This window comes from Rutidosis leptorrhynchoides, chromosome 4 (assembly GCF_046630445.1).
Source record: "Rutidosis leptorrhynchoides isolate AG116_Rl617_1_P2 chromosome 4, CSIRO_AGI_Rlap_v1, whole genome shotgun sequence".
Lineage (NCBI taxonomy): Eukaryota > Viridiplantae > Streptophyta > Magnoliopsida > Asterales > Asteraceae > Rutidosis > Rutidosis leptorrhynchoides.
Genome location: NC_092336.1, coordinates 126,693,874 through 126,715,778, shown reverse-complemented (window position 1 = coordinate 126,715,778; position 21,905 = coordinate 126,693,874). Strand labels below are relative to the sequence as shown.

Below are 21,905 nucleotides of genomic sequence, written 5' to 3'. Positions count from 1 at the left end.
GGTCGAAACATTGTATACGTGTCTATGGTATCTCAAGATTACATAATATACAATACAAGTTGATTAAGTTATGGTTGGAATAGATTTGTTACCAATTTTCACGTAGCTAAAATGAGAAAAATTATCCAATCTTGTTTTACCCATAACTTCTTCATTTTAAATCCGTTTTGAGTGAATCAAATTGCTATGGTTTCATATTGAACTCTATTTTATGAATCTAAACAGAAAAAGTATAGGTTTATAGTCGGAAAAATAAGTTACAAGTCGTTTTTGTAAAGGTAGTCATTTCAGTCGAAAGAACGACGTCTAGATGACCATTTTAGAAAACATACTTCCACTTTGAGTTTAACCATAATTTTTGGATATAGTTTCATGTTCATAATAAAAATCATTTCTCAGAATAACAAATTTTAAATCAAAGTTTATCATAGTTTTTAATTAACTAACCCAAAACAGCCCGCGGTGTTACTACGACGGCGTAAATCCGGTTTTACGGTGTTTTTCGTGTTTCCAGGTTTTAAATCATTAAGTTAACATATCATATAGATATAGAACATGTGTGTAGTTAATTTTAAAAGTCAAGTTAGAAGGATTAACTTTTGTTTGCGAACAAGTTTAGAATTAACTAAACTATGTTCTAGTGATTACGAGTTTAAACCTTCGAATAAGATAGTTTTATATATATGAATCGAATGATGTTATGAACATCATTACTACCTCAAGTTTAGTAGGTAAACCTACTGGAAGTGACAAGAAATGATCTAGCTTCAAAGGATCTTGGATGGCTTGAAAGTTCTTGAAGTAGGATCATGACACAAAAACAAGTTCAAGTAAGATTTTTACTCGAATTAAGATAGTTTATAGTTATAGAAATTGAATCAAAGTTTGAATATGAATATTACCTTGAATAAGAAAGATAACCTACTGTATATAACAAAGGTTTCTTGATCTTAGATGATTACTTGGAATGGATTAGAAAGCTTGGAAGTAAATTAGTAAACTTGAAGGGATTTTTGAAGTGTTCTTGAAGTGTTCTTCCTATGATGATTATAGCTTGATTCTTGAAGTAATTTTTGATGAAGATGGTGATTAACTACAGGAAAAATACGTTCATAATAGTGTGTGTGTGTGTGTTGAGAGAGAATTAGAAAGAGAATTGAAAGTGAAATGGAGTGAATGGTGAGTGGTAATTGGTGAGTGGTGAGTGGGGTTAAAAGGAGTTCTAGTTAGTTGACTAGCTCATGGTAGAAGTTAAAATTGATTAGTCATACATGACATAATCAAGAGTGGAATCCCATGCTAGTTCCTATTGGTATATACCCATAGTAAGTACGTTTTGAAGCTGTGTATAATACGGGTAAGAATACGACTAGAATTCTTGATGAAAGAAAAGAATGGGAAAGTAACTGTAACCATTTTCGTTAAGTATGAGTGTTTTGATATATGTCTTGAAGTCTTCCAAAAGTATTTTAATACCTCTAAATACACTACATGTATATACATTTTAACTGAGTCGTTAAGTCATCGTTAGTCGTTACATGTAAGTGTTGTTTTGAAACCTTTAAGTTAACGATCTCAATTAATGTTGTTAACCCATTGTTTATTATATCTATTGAGATGTTAAATTATTATATTATCATGATATTATGATATATTAATATATCTTAATATGATATATATACATTTAAATGTCGTTACAACGATAATCGTTACATATATGTCTCGTTTCGAAATCCTTAAGTTAGTAGTCTTGTTTATATGTATATAACTCATTGTTAATATACTTATGGAGATACTTACTTATCATAATATCATGTTAACCATATGTATATCCATATATATATCGTCATGTCGTTTTTACAAGTTTTAACATTCGTGAATCGCCGGTCAACTTGGGTGGTCAATTGTCTATATGAAACATATTTCAATTAATCAAGTCTTAACAAATTTGATTGCTTAACATGTTAGAAACATTTAATCATGTAAATATCAATCTCAATTAATATATATAAACATGGAAAAGTTCGGGTCACTACAGTACCTACCCGTTAAATAAATTTCGTCCCGAAATTTTAAGCTGTTGAAGGTGTTGACGAATCTTCTGGAAATAGATGCGGGTATTTCTTCTTCATCTGATCTTCACGCTCCCAGGTGAACTCGGGTCCTCTACGAGCATTCCATCAAACCTTAACAATCGGTATCTTGTTTTGTTTAAGTCTCTTAACCTCACGATCCATTATTTCGACGGGTTCTTCAATGAATTGAAGTTTTTCATTGATTTGGATTTCGTCCAACGGAATAGTGAGATCTTCTTTAGCAAAAAATTTCTTCAAATTTGAGACGTGGAAAGTGTTATGTACAGCCGCGAGTTGTTGAGGTAACTCAAGTCGGTAAGCTACTAGTCCGACACGATCAATAATCTTGAATGGTCCAATATACCTTGGATTTAATTTCCCTCGTTTACCAAATCGAACAACGCCTTTCCAAGGTGCAACTTTAAGCATGACCATCTCTCCAATTTCAAATTCTATATCTTTTCTTTTAATGTCAGCGTAGCTCTTTTGTTGATTTTGGGCGGTTTTCAATCTTTGTTGAATTTGGATGATTTTCTCGGTAGTTTCTTGTATTATCTCCGGACCCGTAATCTGTCTATCCCCCACTTCACTCCAACAAATCGGAGACCTGCACTTTCTACCATAAATTGCTTCAAACGGCGCCATCTCAATGCTTGAATGGTAGCTGTTGTTGTAGGAAAATTCTGCTAACGGTAGATGTCGATCCCAATTGTTTCCGAAATCAATAACACATGCTCGTAGCATGTCTTCAAGCGTTTGTATCGTCCTTTCGCTCTGCCCATCAGTTTGTGGATGATAGGCAGTACTCATGTCTAGACGAGTTCCTAATGCTTGCTGTAATGTCTGCCAGAATCTTGAAATAAATCTGCCATCCCTATCAGAGATAATAGAGATTGGTATTCCATGTCTGGAGACGACTTCCTTCAAATACAATCGTGCTAACTTCTCCATCTTGTCATCTTCTCTTATTGGATGGAAGTGTGCTGATTTGGTGAGACGATCAACTATTACCCAAATAGTATCAAAACCACTTGCAGTCCTTGACAATTTAGTGATGAAATCCATGGTAATGTTTTCCCATTTCCATTCCGGGATTTCGGGTTGTTGAAGTAGACCTGATGGTTTCTGATGCTCAGCTTTGACCTTAGAACACGTCAAACATTCTCCTACGTATTTAGAAACATCGACTTTCATACCCGGCCACCAAAAATGTTTCTTGAGATCCTTGTACATCTTCCCCGTTCCAGGATGTATTGAGTATCTGGTTTTATGAGCTTCTCTAAGTACCATTTCTCTCATATCTCCGAATTTTGGTACCCAAATCCTTTTAGCCCTATACCGGGTTCCGTCTTCCCAAATATTAAGATGCTTCTCCGATCCTTTGGGTATTTCATCCTTTAAATTTCCCTCTTTTAAAACTCCTTGTTGCGCCTCCTTTATTTGAGTAGTAAGGTTATTATGAATCATTATATTCATAGATTTTACTCGAATGGGTTCTCTGTCCTTCCTGCTCAAGGCATCGGCTACCACATTTGCCTTCCCCGGGTGGTAACGAATCTCAAAGTCGTAATCATTCAATAATTCAATCCACCTACGCTGCCTCATATTCAGTTGTTTCTGATTAAATATGTGTTGAAGACTTTTGTGGTCGGTATATATAATACTTTTGACCCCATATAAGTAGTGCCTCCAAGTCTTTAATGCAAAAACAACCGCGCCTAATTCCAAATCATGCGTCGTATAATTTTGTTCGTGAATCTTCAATTGTCTAGACGCATAAGCAATCACCTTCGTTCGTTGCATTAATACACAACCGAGACCTTGCTTTAATGCGTCACAATAAATCATAAAATCATCATTCCCTTCAGGCAATGACAATATAGGTGCCGTAGTTAGCTTTTTCTTCAATAACTGAAACACTTTCTCTTGTTCATCATTCCATTCAAATTTCTTCCCTTTATGCGTTAATGCAGTCAAGGGTTTTGCTATTCTGGAAAAGTCTTGGATGAACCTTCTGTAGTAACCAGCTAGTCCTAAAAACTGGCGTATGTGTTTCGGAGTTTTCGGGGTTTCCCACTTTTCAACAGTTTCTATCTTTGCCGGATCCACCTTAATACCTTCTTTGTTCACTATGTGACCGAGGAATTGAACTTCTTCCAACCAAAATGCGCACTTTGAAAACTTAGCGTACAATTCTTCCTTCCTCAATACTTCTAACACCTTTCTCAAATGTTCACCGTGTTCTTGGTCATTCTTTGAGTAAATAAGTATGTCATCAATGAAAACAATGACAAACTTGTCAAGGTATGGTCCACACACTCGGTTCATAAGGTCCATGAACACAGCTGGTGCATTAGTTAAACCAAATGGCATGACCATAAACTCGTAATGACAGTAACGTGTTCTGAATGCAGTATTTGGAATATCATCTTCTTTCACCCGCATTTGATGATACCCGGAACGTAAGTCAATCTTTGAATAAACAGACGAGCCTTGTAGTTGATCAAATAAGTCGTCGATTCTCGGTAGTGGGTAGCGGTTCTTGATGGTAAGTTTGTTCAACTCTCGGTAGTCGATACACAACCTGAATGTACCATCTTTCTTCTTGACAAACAAAACAGGAGCTCCCCACGGTGATGTGCTTGGTCGAATGAAACCACGCTCTAAAAGTTCTTGTAATTGGCTTTGCAGTTCTTTCATCTCGCTGGGTGCGTGTCTGTAAGGAGCACGAGCTATTGGTGCAGCTCCTGATACAAGATCTATTTGAAATTCAACGGATCGATGTGGGGGTAATCCCGGTAATTCTTTCGGAAATACATCGGGAAATTCTTTTGCGACGGGAACATCATTAATGCTCTTTTCTTCAGTTTGTACTTTCTCGACGTGTGCTAGAACAGCATAGCAACCTCTTCTTATTAGTTTTTGTGCCTTCAAATTACTAATAAGATGTAGCTTCGTGTTGCCCTTTTCTCCGTACACCATTAAGGGTTTTCCTTTTTCTCGTATAATGCGAATTGCATTTTTGTAACAAACGATCTCTGCTTTCACTTCTTTCAACCAGTCCATACCGATTATCACATCAAAACTCCCTAACTCTACTGGTATCAAGTCAATCTTAAATGTTTCGCTAACCAGTTTAATTTCTCGATTCCGACATATATTATCTGCTGAAATTAATTTACCATTTGCTAATTCGAGTAAAAATTTACTATCCAAAGGCGTCAATGGACAACTTAATTTAGCACAAAAATCTCTACTCATATAGCTTCTATCCGCACCTGAATCAAATAAAACGTAAGCAGATTTATTGTCAATATGAAACGTACTCGTAACAAGCTCCGGGTCTTCCTGTGCCTCTGCCGCATTAATATTGAAAACTCTTCTGCGGCCTTGTCCATTCGTGTTCTCCTGGTTCGGGCAATTTCTAATAATGTGGCCCGGTTTTCCACATTTATAACAAACTACATTGGCATAACTTGCTCCGACACTACTTGTTCCGCCATTACTCGTTCCGACACCATTTGTTCCTTTCGTTTTATTAACCCCTGGTCCGTAGACCTCACACTTCGCCGCGCTATGACCATTTCTTTTACACTTGTTGCAAAATTTGGTGCAGAACCCCGAGTGATACTTTTCACACCTTTGGCATAGCTGCTTCTGATTGTTGTTGTTGTTGTTGCGGTTATTATTGTTGTTGGGATGATTGTTGTAGTTGCTATTGTTGTTGTTGTTGTTGTTGTTGGGCCATTTGTTGTAGTTGCGATTGATGTTGCGATTGTTGGGATAATTGTTGCGATTATTGTTGTAATTGCTGCTGTTGTTGTATTGGTGATTCTTATCACCGTTTTCCTCCCACTTTCTTTTGACTTGCTTCACATTGGCCTCTTCAGCAGTCTGTTCTTTAATTCTTTCTTCAATCTGGTTCACTAGTTTGTGAGCCATTCTACATGCCTGTTGTATGGAGGCGGGCTCGTGTGAACTTATATCTTCTTGGATTCTTTCCGGTAATCCTTTCACAAACGCGTCGATCTTCTCTTCCTCATCTTCGAATGCTCCCGGACACAATAGGCACAATTCTGTGAATCGTATTTCGTACGTGGTAATATCAAATTCTTGGGTTCGTAACCCTCTAAGTTCTGTCTTGAGCTTATTGACCTCGGTTCTGGGACGGTACTTCTCGTTCATCAAGTGCTTGAATGCTGACCACGGTAGTGCGTACGCATCGTCTTGTCCCACTTGCTCTAGATAGGTATTCCACCATGTTAACGCAGAACCTGTGAAGGTATGCGTAGCGTACTTTACTTTGTCCTATTCAGTACACTTACTTATGGCAAACACCGATTCGACCTTCTCAGTCCACCGTTTCAATCCGATCGGTCCTTCGGTTCCATCAAATTCCAAAGGTTTGCAGGCAGTGAATTCTTTGTAGGTGCATCCTACACGATTTCCTGTACTGCTAGATCCAAGGTTATTGTTGGTATGTAGCGCAGCCTATACTGCGGCTATGTTTGAAGCTAGAAAAGTACGGAATTCCTCTTCATTCATATTCACGGTGTGTCGAGTAGTCGGTGCCATTTCCTTCAAAATAGTCAAATGGAACAAGTTAATCATACAGAATATTAAGAGTAGTTAATAGTATTTCGTAGCATAATATGAACTCATTTATAAAAGCTTTTTCTTCATATTAGCATTTTATAAGTTTAAATTCGGGTAGAACCTACCCGTTAAGTTCATTCTTAGTAGCTAATATACAATTCAACTACTACAATTCTATATGAAAAACTGATTATAATAATATTTCGCGTTCAAACTTTTACACAATATTTTACAAACTTACAATACCGCTTATTTTACATATAGCATGAAATATAGCACACAATAAATTTGATACAAGATGTTTGTGAAGATAATTCTAGCTAGTACACAAGTCGTTCAGCAAAGGCAATAAAGACACGTAATTCATACGACCAGAAACAAGTCATGCATTCTGGTTTTACTAGGATTACTTCCCATCCTTGGTCTTATGGAACATAACTGTTATGGCCGTTGATAAGACAGCGTGTTGTAACGTCGTCAAAGGGACGAGGGTTACGTAATGTCCAACAGTCCCGTAACAATCTAAAAACCTCATTTCTTACCCTAATTACTGACTCCATCACTTGTGGGAACGTTTTGTTTAATAGTTGTAGCCCGATGTTCTTGTTCTCACTTTGGTGAGAAGTGAACATTACTAATCCGTAAGCATAACATGCTTCTTTATGTTGCATGTTAGCCGCTTTTTCTAAATCACGAAGTCCAATATTCGGATATATTGAGTCAAAATAATTTCTTAACCCATTGCATAAAATAGCATTTGGGTTCCCCGCAATATATGCGTCAAAGTAAACACATCGTAACTTATGGATTTCCCAATGTGATATCCCCCATCTTTCGAACGAAAGCCTTTTATAAACCAAGGCATTCTTGGAACGTTCTTCGAATGTCTTACAAACTGATCTCGCCTTAAATAGTTGTGCCGAAGAATTCTGACCGACTCTAGACAAGATTTCATCAATCATGTCTCCGGGTAGGTCTCTTAAAATATTGGGTTGTCTATCCATTTTGTGTTTTTATACTGTAAAATAGACAAGAGTTAGATTCATAAAAAAAATACTTATTAATACAAGCAATTTTTACATATATCATAAAGCATAAGCACACTATATTACATATATTACACCACACGAATACAACTATCTTATTCCGACTCGCTTGTTTCTTTTTCTTCGGTTTTGGTTCGTTTTGCTAAGTTTCTAGGGATATATGATGTTCCCCTAATACGAGCCGTCGTTTTCCACATTGGTTTAGAAAAACCTGGTGGTTTAGAGGTTCCCGGGTCATTGTTACAACTTAAGGACTTCGGGGGTTGACGATACATATAAAGTTCATCGAGGTTGGAATTAGATTTCTCTATTTTTATGCCCTTTCCCTTATTATTTTCTTTTGCCTTTTTAAATTCAGTTGGGGTAATTTCTATAACATCATCGGAATTCTCGTCAGAATCAGATTCATCGGAGAATTGGTAATCCTCCCAATATTTTGCTTCCTTAGCGGAAACACCATTGACCATAATTAACCTTGGTCGGTTGGTTGAGGATTTTCTTTTACTTAACCGTTTTATTATTTCCCCCACCGGTTCTATTTCTTCATCCAGTTCCGATTCTTCTTCCGGTTCCGATTCTTCTTCTGGTTCCGACTCTTCTTCCAGTTCCTCTTCGGGAACTTGTGAATCAGTCCACGAATCATTCCAATTTACATTTGACTCTTCATTATTATTAGGTGAGTCAATGGGACTTGTTCTAGAGGTAGACATCTATCACATAATATCAAACGCATTAAGAGATTAATATATCACATAATATTCATATGTTAAAAATATATAGTTTCCAACAAAATTTGTTAAGCAATCATTTTTCAAGTAAACAAGGTCGAAGTCCAGACTCACTAATGCATCCTAACAAACTCGATAAGACACACTAATTCAAAATTCTGGTTCTCTAAGACCAACGCTCTGATACCAACTGAAATGTCCCGTTCTTATTGATTAAAAACGTTCCATATTAATTGATTTCGTTGCGAGGTTTTGACCTCTATATGAGACGTTTTTCAAAGACTGCATTCATTTTAAAACAAACCATAACCTTTATTTCATCAATAAAGGTTTAAAAAGCTTTACGTAGATTATCAAATAATGATAATCTAAAATATCCTGTTTACACACGACCATTACATAATGGTTTACAATACAAATATGTTACAACAAAATAAGTTTCTTGAATGCAGTTTTTACACAATATCATACAAGCATGGACTCCAAATCTCGTCCTTATTTAAGTATGCGACAGCGGAAGCTCTTAATAATCACCTGAGAATAAACATGCTTAAAACGTCAACAAAAATGTTGGTGAGATATAGGTTTAACCTATATATATCAAATCATAATAATAGACCACAAGATTTCATATTTCAATACACATCCCATACATAGAGATAAAAATCATTCATATGGTGAACACCTGGTAACCGACATTAACAAGATGCATATATAAGAATATCCCCATCATTCCGGGACACCCTTCGGATATGATATAAATTTCGAAGTACTAAAGCATCCGGTACTTTGGATGGGGTTTGTTAGGCCCAATAGATCTATCTTTAGGATTCGCGCCAATTAGGGTGTCTGTTCCCTAATTCTTAGATTACCAGACTTAATAAAAAGGGGCATATTCGATTTCGATAATTCAACCATAGAATGTAGTTTCACGTACTTGTGTCTATTTTGTAAATCATTTATAAAACCTGCATGTATTCTCATCCCAAAAATATTCGATTTTAAAAGTGGGACTATAACTCACTTTCACAGATTTTTACTTCGTCGAGAAGTAAGACTTGGCCACTGTTGATTCACGAACCTATAACAATATATACATATATATTAAAGTATGTTCAAAATATATTTACAACACTTTTAATATATTTTGATGTTTTAAGTTTATTAAGTCAGCTGTCCTCGTTAGTAACCTACAACTAGTTGTCCACAGTTAGATGTACAGAAATAAATCGATAAATATTATCTTGAATCAATCCATGACCCAGTGTATATGTATCTCAGTATTGATCACAACTCAAACTATATATATTTTGGAATCAACCTCAACCCTGTATAGCTAACTCCAACATTCACATATAGAGTGTCTATGGTTGTTCCGAAATATATATAGATGTGTCGACATGATAGGTCGAAACATTGTATACGTGTCTATGGTATCTCAAGATTACATAATATACAATACAAGTTGATTAAGTTATGGTTGGAATAGATTTGTTACCAATTTTCACGTAGCTAAAATGAGAAAAATTATCCAATCTTGTTTTACCCATAACTTCTTCATTTTAAATTCGTTTTGAGTGAATCAAATTGCTATGGTTTCATATTGAACTCTATTTTATGAATCTAAACAGAAAAAGTATAGGTTTATAGTCGGAAAAATAAGTTACAAGTCATTTTTGTAAAGGTAGTCATTTCAGTCGAAAGAACGACGTCTAGATGACCATTTTCGAAAACATACTTCCACTTTGAGTTTAACCATAATTTTTGGATATAGTTTCATGTTCATAATAAAAATCATTTCTCAGAATAACAACTTTTAAATCAAAGTTTATCATAGTTTTTAATTAACTAACCCAAAACAGCCCGCGGTGTTACTACGACGGCGTAAATCCGGTTTTACGGTGTTTTTCGTGTTTCCAGGTTTTAAATCATTAAGTTAGCATATCATATAGATATAGAACATGTGTGTAGTTAATTTTAAAAGTCAAGTTAGAAGGATTAACTTTTGTTTGCGAACAAGTTTAGAATTAACTAAACTATGTTCTAGTGATTACGAGTTTAAACCTTCGAATAAGATAGTTTTATATATATGAATCGAATGATGTTATGAACATCATTACTACCTCAAGTTTAGTAGGTAAACCTACTGGAAGTGACAAGAAATGATCTAGCTTCAAAGGATCTTGGATGGCTTGAAAGTTCTTGAAGTAGGATCATGACACAAAAACAAGTTCAAGTAAGATTTTTACTCGAATTAAGATAGTTTATAGTTATAGAAATTGAATCAAAGTTTGAATATGAATATTACCTTGAATAAGAAAGATAACCTACTGTATATAACAAAGGTTTCTTGATCTTAGATGATTACTTGGAATGGATTAGAAAGCTTGGAAGTAAATTAGTAAACTTGAAGGGATTTTTGAAGTGTTCTTCCTATGATGATTATAGCTTGATTCTTGAAGTATTTTTGATGAAGATGATGATTAACTACTGGAAAAATACGTTCATAATAGTGTGTGTGTGTGTGTTGAGAGAGAATTAGAAAGAGAATTGGAAGTGAAATGGAGTGAATGGTGAGTGGTAATTGGTGAGTGGTGAGTGGGGTTAAAAGGAGTTCTAGTTAGTTGACTAGCTCATGATAGAAGTTAAAATTGATTAGTGATACATGACATAATCAAGAGTGGAATCCCATGCTAGTTCCTATTGGTATATACCCATAGTAAGTACGTTTTGAAGCTGTGTATAATACGGGTAAGAATACGACTAGAATTCTTGATGAAAGAAAAGAATGGGAAAGTAACTGTAACCATTTTCATTAAGTATGAGTGTTTTGATATATGTCTTGAAGTCTTCCAAAAGTATTTTAATACCTCTAAATACACTACATGTATATACATTTTAACTGAGTCGTTAAGTCATCGTTAGTCGTTACATGTAAGTGTTGTTTTGAAACCTTTAAGTTAACGATCTCAATTAATGTTGTTAACCCATTGTTTATTATATCTATTGAGATGTTAAATTATTATATTATCATGATATTATGATATATTAATATATCTTAATATGATATATATACATTTAAATGTCGTTACAACGATAATCGTTACATATATGTCTCGTTTCGAAATCCTTAAGTTAGTAGTCTTGTTTATATGTATATAACTCATTGTTAATATACTTATGGAGATACTTACTTATCATAATCTCATGTTAACCATATGTATATCCATATATATATCGTCATGTCGTTTTTACAAGTTTTAACATTCGTGAATCGCCGGTCAACTTGGGTGGTCAATTGTCTATATGAAACATATTTCAATTAATCAAGTCTTAACAAGTTTGATTGCTTAACATGTTAGAAACATTTAATCATGTAAATATCAATCTCAATTAATATATATAAACATGGAAAAGTTCGGGTCACTACATTAACTGTGTTATTTTCATTAACCTTTTCAACTACCGGTTCTGTTTCCTTATCTTGCTCAGATTGTGGTTCTTGTGGAGTAGGAATAGCTTCATCAGAAATTACAGGTATTTCAGGTGGTTTAAGTGTAATACCACTTCTTGTGGTAATGGCTTTAGCTGTTTCATTCCGGGGGTTAGCATTTGTATCACTAGGTAAACTTCCCGATTTTCTTTCACCTATCAACCTTGCTAGGTTGCTCACTTCTTGTTCCAAATTTTGAATAGAAGCTTGTTGATTTCTAAATGCTTGAGCATTTTGTTCATTGGTTTGTTTCTGAGATGTGAAAAACTGAGTTTGAGATTCAACTAGCTTCGACATCATATCTTCTAAATTTGGCTTTTTATCATCCGTTTGTGGTGGTTTGTTTTAAAAAATAGGTCTTTGCTGATTGTAAGTATTGTTGGATACTTGTTGATTGCTTGAACCTTGTTGGTTATTGTATGGAACATTTCAGTTATAGTTCTGATTTTGATTGTAGATTGGTCTTGGCGGTTGATAATTATTCTGATAATTATTTCCAGGCCTTTGGTTTATGTATGAAACATTCTCTCTTTGTTCCATTGTTAGTTCAATACTGAGACAATCTTTTGTCAAATGTGGTCCTCCACACTGCTCACAACTAATTCGTATTGAGTGGATATCCTTAGTCATCTTTTCCATTCGTCTCTCGACAGTATCTATCTTTTCAGAAATAGAATCTAAGTCATGGCTAGAATCGGCTCTAGCTGCTTTAGATGATCTAACGATATCTTTTTCTTGATGCCACTCATGTGAGTGGGAAGTAGTGATATCAATAATTTTGTAAGCGTCAGTTGCGGTTTTCTTCATAATAGAACCACCGGCTGCTATATCGATGTCTTTTCTTGTAGTGATGTCGCATCCTTGGTAGAATATTTGTACTATTTGACAAGTGTCTAAACCATGTTGCGGACATCCTCTTAATAACTTTCCAAATCTGGTCCAAGCTTCATATAAAGTTTCATTTGGTTTTTGTGTGAACGTAACAATTTCTCCTTGAAGTCTTACGGCTTTAGATGCCGGAAAGAATTGTTTAAGAAATTTTTCAACTAAAACATCCCATGTATCAATCGCCCCTTCAGGTAACGATTCCAACCAATCTTTGGCTTCTCCCTTTAAAGTCCAGGGAAATAACATGAGATATATCTGTTCATCCTTAACTTCTCTTATTTTGAATAAAGTGCAGATCCTATTAAATGTACGAAGATGTTCGTTTGGATCTTCCTTCGGCGCACCACTAAATTGGCATTGATTAGTTACCATGTGTAGGATTTGTCCTTTGATTTCATAATCTGGTGCATTAATGTCTGGTTGAGTAATTGCGTGACCTTGGCCAGTGCGTTTAGCTCTCATTCGGTCTTCCATACTTAGAGGTTCCAGATTCTCCATAATTGAATTTGTTGAATCTGAATCACTAGAGGATTATGATTTAATGGTTGGTTCCTCGACAATCTCTGTTTGAATGATTGGTGGTTCCGGAGGAAAGATTAATGGTTCAGGATCTCTGAATTGTCCCTGAATATTCTCCGAATTCTCAATTGTGAGGTCTGGTTCAAAAAATGGATTATCGGAAATTTGAATTGGAGTACTTGGTCGACTGGATGACGATTCTAAAGAAAAATCAACGGTGACAATATAAGCTAGATGTCTTGATCGAGTTACAGGTGGTGAACGTACAAAAGGTGGTGAACGTTTTGCTCGGTGCATTCACTGAATATCCTATTAGTTATAAAAGATAAAAATTATTAAAGTTATCAAATTAACAGACTTTTCTGCTTTGCCCACGTTTCGAATAGCCAAAAGATGTAGCAGGGAGCCAGAACCCTTTAAATCGGAAACTCACAACTCAGCCACTAACAAATCCAACTATTACTACGAAGCAGAAAATTTGGATGTCTATCAATTCAACCACTAAAAATAATTTTTCGTTGAAATTTAAAGAAATTTTAGAGAAGAAATAGAAAAAAATTCTAAGTCCTAAAAACTAGAGCGGCGAAAAATAAGAAAGAAAAAGAGCGCATCGAAAAATGTCGCAAAATAAAAGGCGTCGAAAAATAAAAATAAGAAAGTAGCGCGTCGAAACATAAAAAGGAACTAAAAACTAAGAATTAAATGTTACGTCTAAAAATATTAAAGCTTAAAAGAAATACTATATCTCAAATGGCAAAAACTTAAAAAGTACTAAAATATAAAAACGGCGTCGCAAAATTCCAAGGCACCTAAATCTTAGTCTAAAGAAAAAGCACTTAAGGGATTTTACGGCAAAGCCTAAAAATCTAGAAATAAAAATAACTATGGCAAAAATTATGTCTTAAAACTCAATACGAGCGAAAAAATACAAATATTACGCTAAAACAAATAAAAAGATACAAAAAAAAAACTTAAAGTTGTAAAAAGTACAATTTTTATAAAAATATATTATTTTTATATTATTTATTTTATAAAAGTATTAATTTTATATATTATTAAAACTAAATTAAAACTAAATAATACAAAATAATAAAATTAAAACTAAATAATATAATAATACCCTAATTAGGGTTTAATAATAATAATAATTATTATTATTATTACTCAGTAATTAATGCAGTACCAGGTCAACTGTGGCGTGTCAGTTCACTTCATGCGATGGCATGAATTTTTGCCTTCGGGCTCATGCGGTCGCATGAGCTAGGGTTTCGGGTCAAAAGTTGGGCTGCTACAGTACCGGGCCTCGAGTGTTTTTATTATTTTTTTTTTCAGTTTTCAGTTTTATATTAATACAAAATATTTAAATAAACTTTATATTTTTACAAACTAAAAATAAAAATAAAGAAACTTTATAAAACTTAAATATTTAACAAACTCTTAAAATATATAAATTTTGTTTTTCTTTTTATATTTTTGTATTAAAACGTATTTTTACAAAAGTAAATTAAAAATCTTTTTTTTATATATATAGCGTTTTGCTTCTGGCGTTTGACTGTCCCCGGCAGCGGCGCCAAAAATACTTGATGTGTGCGAGGTGGTGTATAAAATAATTATAATTTTTACAAGGAAATACTATTAAATACGATACAATTTTACACAAGTGATTTATTTATTTATAAAGTGGATATACCTAAACCTTGCTACAACACTTATAGGCAGTGTACCTAATTGTACAGTAGTGTAGTTTTTAGTAAGTCCGGTTCGTTCCACAGGGATCTTTAGCCAAGCTTAACGCTATATTTTTAACTTATAATTGTAAAAATACAAAAATATATATAAGTAGTATTATTATTATAAAAGGGGGTTTTTACCGTTTAATGACCGGTTTGTCGATTTTAAAACTTTAGTCGCAGTTAAAACCTAATGTAAAATATTAAAAAATAAATATAACTTAATTTTAAAGCGTAAAGTAAATAACGATAATGAAATTGCGATAAATAAAAATGCAATAAATAAAAAGTACGACAATTAAAGAGTACGATAATTAAAAGTGCAATTAAATATAATGACAATAAATAAAAGTGCGATAATTAAAAGTGCAATTAAATATGAAATAAAGGAAATTAAATATGAAATAAAGGAATTATGCTTATTTAAACTTCCGTAATCATGATGTTTGACGTGTTGTTTTTAGTTTATTCCCATGGTTAATTGTCCTTTGTCAAGGATTATTCGATATGTCCATACGGATTTGTCCATAATAGTCCAACAATCATAATCATAAAGTGCGAAAGTCTTCGTCAAATTATTCTTATTCTCGAAGTCAAATATTTCAACTAATTGGGGATTCGAATTGTAACAAAGTCTTAATACTTTGTTTAATGAATACACCAGGTTATCGACTGCGTGTAAACCAAGGTTTTACTACTTTGTTAACAATTACACCAATTACCCTTGAATGTAATCCACCCCTGTTTCAACAAGTCTATTAACTATTAATCTAGTTCCGTGTCCGGTAAAATGAACAATTATTGGTATTTATAGATATCTCGCCCACCGTGCCCAGTCAAGCGTATGTGGTTATATATAAATACGTCAAATTATATGTCTATATATTAAATCAACGAGGTATCATTTAGTTAATATAAAACCCATTAATAGTCCATAGTCTAATTTCCACAAGTGTCGTTCTTTTATCCAAACCCCAATTATGGTCCAAAGCCCAATTACCCAATTTTAATATTTAGCCCAACATCACGATTACTTCGGCATTAAATAAGCATAATAATAACTTAGCTATGAGACATTAATTTAAAAATAACATTAACCAAAACTTACAGTGATTAAAAATAGCGTAGTGTTACACGGACAGAATTTCGACTTATACCCTTACAACATTCGCTAACATACCCTTATTATTAGAATTAGAATTAAAATTAAAATTATAATTAATATATATATATATATATATATATATATATATATATATATATATATATACGTAAATATATATATATATTTACGTATGAGAGAAAGGAAAGAAAAAGATGTGTAAAAGATCGCTCAAAACTGCGAAATTTATAGCATGTGGCCTGACTTTTTAGCTCATGCGATCGCATGAGATTATCTCATGCAGGCCATGCGATCGCATGGCCTGGGATTCCAGCTCACATGTCTTTGTTTGCATTCTGCCAACGGTTTTAAATATAATATATAATATATAAATAATTTTAAGAATTATTTAAATATTATATTATATTTATGTGCATAGTTGACTTGTAATTTTTATTCCGTTGCGTCGAGCATTGAGATTTGACTTTGGTCCCGGTTTCGGATTTTCGAACGTCCTTGCGAATAATTTAATATCTTGTACTTTGCATTTCGCATCTTGTACTCTTGTAATTTTGAGACGTTTCTTATCAATAATTGAAACCACTTTGATTGTACTTTGTACTTTTGAGCTTTTTGGTCATTTGCGTCTTCAATTCGTCGAATCTGTCTTTTGTCTTCACCTTTTATTATTTAAACGAATATCACTTGTAAATAGAACAATTTCAACTAAAAGCTTGTCTTTCTTGAGGGATAATGCTATGAAATATATGTTCGTTTTTAGCATTATCGATTTTCCTTTAGGATCATAGATGATTCCAGCATTTTTTCTTATCCTTATCTCACATTCTTCATCAGCAACTTGACTCACACTCAACAGATTATGCATGAATCCTTCTACAAGAGCAACTCTTTTTAAAGTAACACCACCAGCTTTGACAGATCGATACCCAATAGTCTTACCAACAGAATTATCCCCATATCTAACAGAGGGACCTTTTTCTTCTACAAACCCTTCAAGATGCTCCTTGCATCCTGTCATGTGTCTTGAGCATCCACTATCTAAAAACCATTTTCTTTCATTCTGCACAAGACACAAAAACAACAAACATTAGTTACCTTTGGGAACCCACTTTACAGTGGGTTCACATGAAGAGCTTTTTACTCTCCAAACAAATGGTTTATTTTTTATCCAAACAATTTTTCTTTACATTGATCCTGAATGTTTAATCATTGTTTGTCTAATTTTATCCATTTTTCAACTTTTTCAGGACTCTTGGGTTTGTCTGACTCAGTTTTGACTTTAGGTTTATCTTTTAGCTTTTTGCAGAGTTTTGAAATCCTCCTTTTTAGTTTAGTAATAGCTTTGACTTTAAAACACTTTTGTTTTTCACTTTTAGAATCATGTGTTATTTCTGAGATCATAGTATCATTTTGTTTGATTGAGTCTATTTTAGAGTCTGATGATCCAGACTCTGAATTTGAGTCTGTAACTCCAGATCCTGATATAGTCTCAGTGCTATAGATGAATCCTGATTCTGGTCTAACAAAAGCATTTGTTAAGTATTGCTTATCACCATCAACCTTAAGAAAAGTATTATGTAAAATCACAGGCTTAAATCTATTTGGATCCTTTTCAATTCCAGTATCATTCTTAAGATCAAAACCTACACCAAGCACAGCCTTAATATCTGCAAGTATTTGCCTAGCTATAACATCATAATTTTTCTTAGATGATACACACCAAGATTTACAAATTTTTTCATACTTATTTGCTCTTTCTCTAATTTTCCTTTTCTCATCATCAAATCTTATAATCTCCTTATTAAAACTAGATTTGTATGCTGCCAATTCAATTCTACATTGCTCTGTTTCACTTATGTGTAAATCTTTCTCTTTAACTATGGCTTTAAGATCATTTAGTTCAGATTTTAACCTTTTGTTTTTATCTAGGCATGATTTAAATTTATTCAACAAATACTGAAACATGCTTATTTTTTCATTATCAACATAGTGAATAAAATTTTGTACCTTATAGGCAGTAGATTTATCACTATTTGATTGACTATTAAGTTTCTCAGCAATTTTCAAATCAGCTTCAAATTGACTAGATGACTTCTCCTGTTCAATAACAGCCATCAAACACTTGTCTTCTTCTTCTTCATCAGATAATGAATCTTCATCATCCCAAGTTTCTGTGTAGAGAGCCTTCTCAGCCTTTTTTTACCACAGGCTTTACTCCTTCCTTCTTCAAGTTCTTGTACTTCTGCTTGTACTTCTTTGCTTTTTCCAAATACTTACCAGAGTCTGAACTAGAATCAACCTTAGACGAACACTCAACAGCAATGTGACCAACCTTTCCACACTTAAAACAAGTAGCCTTCTTAAGATCAAAAGGACTTTTTCCTTTCCTAGGTCTAAACTTTTTCTTTTCAATCCTTTGAGTAAGAAGAGCCATCTGTTCTTCAAGCATTTGAAACTCTTCATCCTCTGAAGAGTCACCACTTTCTTCATCTGATTCAGCCTTAGTAGAATAGCTTGAAAATAATTCTTTGTTTGTTTTGGTTGTTGCAACTAAAACAACATCTGGATCTTTGGCTATCTTCTTAGCATTGATTTTCTTCAATTTGGTTTCCTCAAAATTTGTGAAGATCCCAAATAACCCACTAAGATCATAATTATCCAACTTCTCACTTACTACCATTGAGGTGATGATAAATTCAAAAGTTTCTGAAAGTGCATCAACAAACTTTTGGCAGAATTCTGCTTTAGTCTTTATAACTCCAGCTCCTTCCAGATCATTGACCAACACCTGAAATCTTGAATGAAGATCAAACAATGATTCCTTTGGTTCAGCAGTAAAATTTTCATTCAACCTTACAAAATTCTTCTTCTTTTGAGTTTTAACCACAGTGACCCCTTCAAAATCATTTAGCAGAATATCCCACATGGCTTTTGCAGTTTCAGCATGTCCTACCGTTCTCAAGATAGGAACAGAAATTGCATTGCCAATGATACTTCTGATTTTGCTATCTAATCTATAAAGAATAGCATCTTGTTCTGCCCACTGAGTTCTTGGAGTTTGAATGAACTCAACAGGTTTGACCACAGTACCATCAACATTACTTACTTCTTCAGTCCATTTGCCTGGAATAATTGGTCTTTCAGTTAGAACTCTTTCCATTTTATCATGAATAGAACCCAGATACCAAAGTAACTTTAGTTTCCAGGTTGTGAAATCAGTACCATCAAAAATTGGAACACTTTTTCCTGCCATGACAGGAGCAGTAATTGTAGCAAACATGATGAATGTGTGTTCTTGTTCTAGGTTTTAATAGATCGTTTAAAGAAAATCAAAAGAATTTATATCTTTAACCGCTCTGATACCAGTTGTTGGTCCACAATCAACAACCTAGAACGTTTATATAAGATCAATTGAACAGAATAACAACTAGGTTATAAAGTACTTAATTAATTGAACTTTTCAAATAAATTAACACAAAGAGAATGAAACAAAAGAAAAGAAAATTGTTATTGAAATTGACGAATTGGAATAAATTACATGTTCCCTATTTATAGATTTGAGAAACAAGCTTCTCAAATCTTATCGAATCAATTCCTAAACAACCATAGCAAAATATAAGGAAACAATATAATTCAAATCTCTTCAATTATCTTCTCCTAGAAATCAGAGATATTCGCTTTGATGTAATCTCTTCAATCTTATCTTAATTTGCTTCACGCGTATTCGATTTGATCTTGATCTTTGTTCAGCACCGATAGAATCTGTATTTCTTGTTGAGCAGAGTCTGTGTTCTTCAATCTTCCAGACTCTAAATATTAAAGACTCTAAATTTACAGACTCAAATAATACAGACTCAAAATCTTTGAATCATCAGATTTACATAATTCCTAACAAAGTACTATCATGCCTAGTTTTTTTTTTTCGAAAAATATTTGAAGATCTGGCTTTGAACAATTGCTTTTCAAAAAAAGAAAAAGCAGTTAACTCATACTTGACTGCCTATGATTGAATGATCCTACGATCTTTCGAAACAAACTAGTGACCTAGACTCCGTTGCACAACTTTTAGATTGATTATTACACCGACATATATTGAACAAACCATTAGAAGTTTACTACCTAGCTATTACATTCTACAACCAATCTATGAACTAACACACAACTATTGAACGAATTAGCACGTTATACGTTCCAATCGAGATCCCAAAGCACTACAAGAAACTGTTGAATAATATAAACCTCTTAAATATTATTGATAATAGTAACTCTATTTATAGAGTACAAGACCATAAACACAATTAAACCTTAATGGACCCTAAGCCCATAATACATATTGGACTTGGGCCTAACATTATCCTCTAACACTTCCCCACAGTTCGAGAAAGTTCGGACTGAAACAAAACACTAAATATTAAATTACGAAAATAAAATAAACTTTTTTTCTCATTTGTTGCATCAAATAGTCTGATATTCGTTGATAGAGTTGCAGATTTATTTGACGGCTTCTCCTTTTCCGTAGCATTTTTTTTCTTTTACGTCGTGGTTTGCTTTGCCTAAGGATTAAGTACCGCTTTGATATGCTACTTTTGTCAACGATAACAATATTCTTCAACGCTGCAAATAAGAATTTTGACTTTATTCTCTTTTTTTCGGGGTTTGGAACCTAGTCAAGCTAGGCGGCTCAGTCCCACGCCGATTATTGAAAGGATAAGAAAAAACGATAGAATAAAATATTATTTGGGAATTAATTTCATTAAAGAAGGATTAAAGTAGGATAACTAGGTGGCCACATATGATTAAGATAAAAGGTACTGCGATTTGGTAACAAGTCTGCGACTGACGTGTGTGTTGAATAATATAAACCTCGTAAATATTATTGATAATATAACCCAATTTGTAGAGTACAAGACCATAAACATAATTAAACTCTAATGGACCCTAAACCCATAATACATATTGGACTTGAGCCTAACATAATCCTCTAACAGAAACAACTATGCACAGTACATTTTGGCCCCTTTTCGGATGAAATTCTGCCGCAATAGTTCTTTTCGGACGACACGTCGCCTTTGACATGTTGTCTTGAAAAACTCGTGTATGAAAAAAAAATTCAGACGAAGTTGTCCAATTTTTACGAACGACAGTTGGACCCACATTAGCATTCTCGGTCAAGAATTGACAATCTTTTTGGGACAACAATTTCAGACGACATGTTGTTTAGAAAAATTATTGATAAAAATATATTAATAAATATTAATTAATTTATAATGATATAATTAGATAAAATTTTATTCACAGCTTTGCCGGAGGACATGACGTCCGGATTACTCTAAGGCACTTTTGTCAATACGCAGCTTCGTCAACTTGTTTGACCACCCCTTTTCTGGACTAGGGATGGTGTCTGCGGGCGACGGGCACAGATCTTATATATCCACAACCCGCCAGTTGGATTTTTTTTCTCGCAGAGACCCGCTACCCGCCCGCGGATAAAAAAACTTCGCCCATGCTCGTGACTCGCTACTCGTGACCCGCGGTAGACCAACGGGTAATAAAATTATGCAACTTAGTTAATAAATATTTTTATAAGTCAAATAATTTTCCTAGTTATCTGTGTAAAATTGTATTGTTTCGTGTTTTTAATCTGTATAGTGAATAAATGTTGATATGGGTTTTGAGTTGCTTACTTATGATGTAAGTTTGTATACAA

General features: G+C 33.8%; 1 protein-coding gene across 1 annotated transcript in view; it reads right to left on the bottom strand.

Moving 5' to 3' along the window:
* Positions 1 to 19,478, bottom strand: part of LOC139840989 (uncharacterized) — a 33,184-nt gene extending 13,706 nt beyond the window's left edge. Inside the window, exons 1-3 of the mRNA XM_071831225.1 lie at positions 18,476 to 19,478; positions 17,438 to 18,369; positions 17,021 to 17,258 (exon numbers count right to left, since the gene is read on the bottom strand). Of these exons, the coding sequence (XP_071687326.1) occupies positions 17,021 to 17,258; positions 17,438 to 18,369; positions 18,476 to 19,478 (2,173 nt within the window). The remainder of the gene's footprint in view (positions 1 to 17,020; positions 17,259 to 17,437; positions 18,370 to 18,475) is intronic.
* Positions 19,479 to 21,905: the final 2,427 nt, after the last annotated feature.